The sequence below is a fragment of the Physella acuta genome, unplaced genomic scaffold, assembly GCF_028476545.2.
Source record: "Physella acuta isolate Inbredline_101_S28 unplaced genomic scaffold, ASM2847654v3 ptg000855l, whole genome shotgun sequence".
Classification (NCBI taxonomy): domain Eukaryota; kingdom Metazoa; phylum Mollusca; class Gastropoda; family Physidae; genus Physella; species Physella acuta.
This window is the reverse complement of record NW_026732372.1, coordinates 291687-298029: the sequence shown is the minus strand read 5'-3', so window position 1 is coordinate 298029 and position 6343 is coordinate 291687. Positions and strand designations below refer to the sequence as shown.

The following is a 6343-nucleotide window of genomic DNA, read 5'->3' as shown; positions in this document are numbered from 1 at the left end:
TGTAAATATGTGTTTAGTGTCTTTTTAAAAATCCATTGAGTTTCTCCCTTGATGCTTAAATAAAATGCTTATATATTTGATAAAATATTATAGCGTTTAATAATCATCTATAATTATGTATAGACGTAAATTGAACAGAATGTCTTTATATTTATTTTATAGCATTTAATGTATATTTTATAACAATATTTATAAGTATTGATAATAAACAGGGTCGCAGGGGTTATATGTGGGCACTTTTTACTTGCATCTACCTAATTAAATGAAAATATTCAGCTCAATAATGAATAGGGTTTTAGAAAAACACCCGAGGTGGTGCACATAGGCCAATCATATTGGCTAAAACAAGGGGGGGGGGGGGGGGGGTTATATTGTATCCAACACATAGTTTCCAAAAATACTGTGTAAACAGCTACAATTGTTTGTAGGCCTACATGTATTGCGATTTGTGTATATTTGTAAATATGGTGGGTGATTCAGTGTTCATGAAGGAATAATTAAGAAGGATATATATATACATTCTTTAACATAATATAAGGCTGCAATTTATATTCATCTATAAGCCTATTTTTTTTTCCTGCCTTTCACCACTGTTATATAAAGGAAAGGAGTCAACCATAAATGATAAAGACGTCATGCTTTTTTTGGACCATTCATTTCTCACACTTGCCCTAGCCCCATCGTCACAAAATGCCAGACCCTCACCCATAAAATTTTTACTAAAATGACGTCAAGCTCTGTCTTTCCCCCCCCCCCCCCCCCCCCCCCCCCCAAATCAAATTTTCAGGTTTTTGTTTTTTTAAAACATCACTTCCTTTAAAAAAAACTATCTGACCTCTGTTAATACTGAGTATATTAATAAATTTCTGGCTAAATAAATTATAAACAATTAATACATTTCTAGATCAATTAGTCTATTACCATTTAAAACAAAACATTTTAAAAACTCGAATATGGCGGGTAAAACTAAAATTTTAGCGTTACTTTTTAAATGCTTTGGCCGCCTTGTCTTCACACTTTCTGAACCCCCCCCCCCCCCGTCATATCTCGTAACAAAATTTCCCCCCCCCCCCCCCCCCATCCAATCTAGTAAAATGACGTCGTATATTGTACGACTCCCTTACATAATAGTAATAACCCACAAAACGAAATTGTATCGCCATAGCTGTCTTGTTTCCCTGATTTCTTAAGACGCTGTTAGATCTATACCTTGATCTAAAATACTAAATCTAAAAAAAAAACATATTTGTTTCACTTTCATAAATTTAATATGTAGATAATTTTAGTACACAAATCAAAGTGATGTACACGTCAGAAACGTCATCTTTAGCAACAACAAAAAATACGTGGTTGAGTCAAGCAAGTTTTTAACTTGCAGATCTCAGCCTAACCAGCCTTCACAACGCAGCTCCAGCAAAAACTTTAAATTAAACCTAACCTTTTGTAAATAAAGACAAGCAAGTATTTTAAATCTAGTTATTTTAATGTTTAGAAACGTATAATAAGACATGGTTTAGATTTGTAAGTCAATAAAAATTCAGAGACGACACCCATGTTTTTGTAAATTTAAAATGTAAATAGTAAATAGATATCTCTAGTACTAGATTCTAGATCTAGATCTAAATAGTAAAGTAAATAGATCTAGATTCTAGATCTAGTAGATCTAAATGCAATATTCGAATATTGATTCATAATTGCATTTTTGAATAAGTATAGCAGTTTATAGCGTCTAGCATCTTCTTTAACTTAAGTTTTAAAGTCTGACTTAAAGTTAAAGGGCGGTGTTAGTGTTAGGTTACTGGTACTGGTAGTTAACTAAATTACACATAGATCTAGATCTAGATCTGCGTATGGCTTAATGTAATGTCGATTCTAACTCTATCCCTTATGTCCCTTATGAAATTAAGTAATTATAAAAAGTTAAAAGCTAGATTTCTAGATCTAGAATAGATTTAATTTAGATGCTAGCCGCATTTAGCTTATGGATTTACGACTGCTCGAACTGTAAGCCGAGTTGGCAATGCATCTACAATTTCTCAAAGCATTGCCGCGTCAGGTGTTTGAAGTATGCCAGTGATAGCAATGCTTGACTATATCTACAATCTAGAATAGATAGTTAGATAATCTAGTCTCTCATTGGTATCTCAACAGAAGACTGAGAACAGTAACTGACTCTTCTGAAAATATATCATCATAAATAATCATAATCAATTAATCATCATATGTTCTCAGTCAGTCAGTGTACCTGAGTGTAGGGCAGTGTGAGTGTAGGCCCTACTCAAACTCAATCTGTAACAGCACAGTAACAGTTGTTGTTGATGTTTTACGTGTGTGCCTGTTACGTTGCTGTTGTTAGTGTTGACAAGTGTTTGTTACTAATCTAGATCTAGTCTATTTACTTAATTGAAAGTTGTTTTTTTTAAAACAGATTTCTATTTCATTCTAAAAATAAAAATATTAACTGATTTAACTGAGAAGGGTCAGCATTAGAACTATTATAATTATTAGATCTTGATCTAGATCTAGCTAGATTCTAAATTTACTGATCCGTTTAAATTCTAATTTCAATTTAAAAAAAATAATGCTTAATTTCGGTTTCTAAATGTAATATAGTATAATAGTTTACACAGACCTAGTTTAAGTTTGGAATTAAATATTAATTCATACCATTACAACAGTTGTATCACTTAGGCTTGTTGTACTGGTATTGATATCTGTCAATATTTATTGGTGGTGTTTCTACAATCTGACAGGGAAAAAAGAGGACTAAAATATGTACCACTATTTTTAAAGTTGAGTTTGGCTGACCTCATGTTTTTAAATAAATGAACTGTTGTTTTTGTAGTGGGCAGACGAAACCCAAAAAGGTATCCTCGTCTTTGTCTTCAGACTCATTAAGAGAACAATTTTTAGTTTGGTAAAGAACCTTTTGTGAGTCTAAAACTGCTTATTTATTTTATAATAGAAGGTTGGTTCTTTGCGGATTAGCTGGAAGCATATTTTGTAGAAGATTTCTAGTTAGCATTGTCAGTAAGAATGCCTCCAATCTTAACCCTGACCTCCAGTAAAATTAACATCGCTTGGTAGTTATACACATGAGTGTGATGTAAAATAGTTTTTAATGAATGGGCATTGTAAGATCAAATGGCCCTATCTATCTTTTTCTAAGATAACTAGATGTAAATAATGGTTAAAAAAATCTTGTGGTGTCAATATTTTATAAAACAAAAAATTTTACAAAAACTCACTGAAACCATATCTTCCTCAGGTAATCACCCCGCAAATTGTATAACTCAATCAACCCCTTGATTTTTAAAATTAATAATGAGAATTGCATAAAGTTAAGGAAATTGATATTTTTTTTTAGAAGTATAGTTTTATAAAATCAACTAATCGAAGGCAGGGTGACATAACATTGCTTTATACCTATTGTTTCCCCATATAACACAGTAAAATAAAATTATAAACAGCCCCACCCTCTTTTGTGTTATACAATATATGCATGATCTCTAAAGTCTAAAGCACCCTAGTTGTTGCAGCTGGGTGTAATATTTAGGTGAAGTTTGTATCTAGAGCTTGCAAGCTTCATAGTCTTTATCATCCCCTAGTTATTATACTGGAATAATGTAAATTTCTGCTCATAATTAATTAGACACTTAGTTATCAAATTCTATCATTAGCAGTTTGGAGGTCTCTGTGGATGATTTGAGCATTGTTTACAAATCATGTCATTTAATATTTTAAGCTGGGTGAAAAAATTTGCCCTTGGCAAACAAGCATTAAAAAGACCAAAAGTAAGCTCACAGCATCTTAGCTAATCAGATTATTCTTTAGCTAAAAACCAAATGCTGATTCTCCAATATACATAACACTAAAAAGTACAACTGGATATTTGCTAATAGTCATAATTGTTTTGGTTATCAGTAAAGCTTCTATGCAATGAGAAAATAGAGAAAATTAAAAGCTGCCTGGTGGTCCATGGGGCATATGAGGTAGAGTTCACCTGTTCCTCTGACCTCGACATATGAAGGGATAGTGTGGTCAGCACATTCTCAGCCGCAGTGTGAGTCAGGTACACATCAGAGGTAGATGGACTAAAACTTGAGCCTGGAGCCAAACACATAATTTTCAGTTCTTCCACACGACCATACCCTTCTACAATAAGAATGAATAAAACAAATTTAAAAGTATTTGGTTAATGTTAGGCTGTAAAATAGCCATTTACATTTTACTTTAAAGGTTTTAAAATCTTATCTTTTTATTTTAAACAGCAGTCCAAAATGGATAGCAGTGTGGATATACCTGTTGAGGAATACCGGGCAATGGGCGATCATGAGAAAGATGGGGCAGCTTCGGTATCTAGAGAACACGATTTTGTTCAAAATACGGTGAAAAACAACCGTATTGTAGTTTTCAGCAAAAGTCATTGCCCTCACTGTGATGATTCTAAGACATTGTTAAATAACATGGGCGTTAATTACACTGCCATAGAACTGGATCAGATCAAAGATGGGAGTCAAGTGCAGAATGTTCTTGGTGCAATCACTGATGCTAGAACTGTAAGTTTTTCATTTACAGCACAATGATCATTGCTCACATGTTTTATGCTAATATTTCTTTTTCTTCTGAGCTTATTTCTTGCAAGAAGTAAAGGTATGATTGAGTTTGTATCATTGGCAGAAGATTTGAGTTCTCTCGTCCCTAGTGGATGCCAAGCATTTTTATGGGAAAAATAAATTGTAACTGGGTACAATGATTGTAATGTATTTTGTCATCACAGCATGAAGGAATGCTACCTGAGGCAACTGTTGGATCTTTTTAATCATCATCTTTTCCCATTAGTGCCCAAGACACATAAGGCTTATGGTGTACAGTTCATGATGACAGATAAATGGAAAGTGTGGCCAGTACTATGCCCAGCCACCATAGTTTTCCCAATTCAGAGGAATTTCTACAGATATGATTCCAAGGCTTTTAGATTAGCAGCCAAGTGCTCTACCCCTCAACAACACTATCCCATTGGATGTTTCAGATCAGCTTAATTTTGTGTCACTCTCTTCCTACGCAGTTTTTAAAGTAAATGTTTCTATGACTTTTTTCTTTCTTAGGTCCCAAGAATCTTCATTGATGGCCAGTGTGTTGGTGGCAACAGTGATCTAAAAACACTTAACAAGACTGGCCAGCTGAAGCAGTTGTTGCGAGATAGGCACAATTGAAGTGCATCAGTGAACCATGTACCTCAACCTCGCTTTGACCCTCTCCTCAGATGCCTTTATTTGTAGCTCACAGATCTTATACTCAAGTAATAAAGCAAAGAAAGGACTTATCACAACTTTATTTTAAACTGCTGAAATCTGTATCTGTTAGAAAGAAAAATGTGAAAAATTACACTAACAACCTCCATTAGGCTGGGCTGATATGATGTAACAATATAAAATAAAATGTTATCAGTCTGGCAAGCAAATGTGTTACTTAAGTAAATTTTTTTCTTCATTCTATAAAGTCCTGCATTTACAGTTAAACTTGCCTTTCATTGTTTATTTTCTTTTAAATAATGACAGTACTATTTTAAAATTTGAATAAATAATTACAACTGTGTAAACATCTTTAAAATGTAAATTTAAAATGCATTTAATTTACCACACCTCTGGAGTTGATTGTTTACATTTTTAAAAATGTCACAAATTCAAGATTAATATAATGACACTTATTTAAACATAGATTTTAAAACACAATTTTATGCATATGAAGAAAACATTTTACATGTTGAGTATTAAATAAAACAGGCATTGCATAAGGCACTGACAAAGGAATGTTTTATTTATTTTAAACACACTGGTATTGTATTTTGTTGGTTTCATCCATTTTTGGTACTTGATACACTAACCATTGTTAAAATAATAACTTTAAAATTAAATTCAGTAACCTATTCAGTAATAGTTCAAGTTGAAAGTTGCATGCAATAGACAAGGTTAAGCAATTAAATAAATTAGCAGATAGATTTTTAAAAGATGAATACATTGTATTTATTTACACCAAAAATAAATTAAATCTTCTATGAAAATGTGAATATACTATGCATATTATGCTTAAATAAACAGTTTAACAAATAATTACATTAATTTACAAAATAAAAATATTTTTAAAAATTTGAGCTTGATAAAAGTAATTCAGTAGACAGATGAGAAAAATCTTACACCGTATTTTTTAAAATGGAGAAATTTGAAAGTAGCAGCTTGCTTTATACATTTTTTTTAATGAAGATCTCTTGAAATAATTTTCAACAGTATTGCTGTATGTAAAGCTGAGTTTACAAGAACATAAAGGGGTAAAAAACATTGTA

General features: G+C 32.3%; 1 protein-coding gene across 4 annotated transcripts; it reads left to right on the top strand.

Moving 5' to 3' along the window:
- The first annotated feature begins 1299 nt into the window (after positions 1–1299).
- On the top strand, positions 1300–5802 carry LOC131952144 (uncharacterized). 4 transcript variants are annotated; one of them, XM_059314678.1, is made up of 4 exons: positions 1302–1457; positions 2754–2867; positions 4272–4559; positions 5109–5802. In XM_059314678.1, the coding sequence occupies exons 2-4, from the start codon at positions 2826–2828 to the stop codon at positions 5214–5216; spliced, it is 438 nt and encodes a 145-aa protein (XP_059170661.1). In that variant the 5' UTR covers positions 1302–1457; positions 2754–2825; the 3' UTR covers positions 5217–5802. The 4 variants fall into 4 exon arrangements, with proteins under 4 accessions (XP_059170662.1, XP_059170661.1, XP_059170663.1 ...); XM_059314679.1 differs by lacking the exon at positions 2754–2867 and having other exon boundaries at positions 1300–1457; XM_059314680.1 differs by lacking the exon at positions 2754–2867 and having other exon boundaries at positions 1303–1461.
- The last annotated feature ends 541 nt before the right edge of the window (positions 5803–6343 follow it).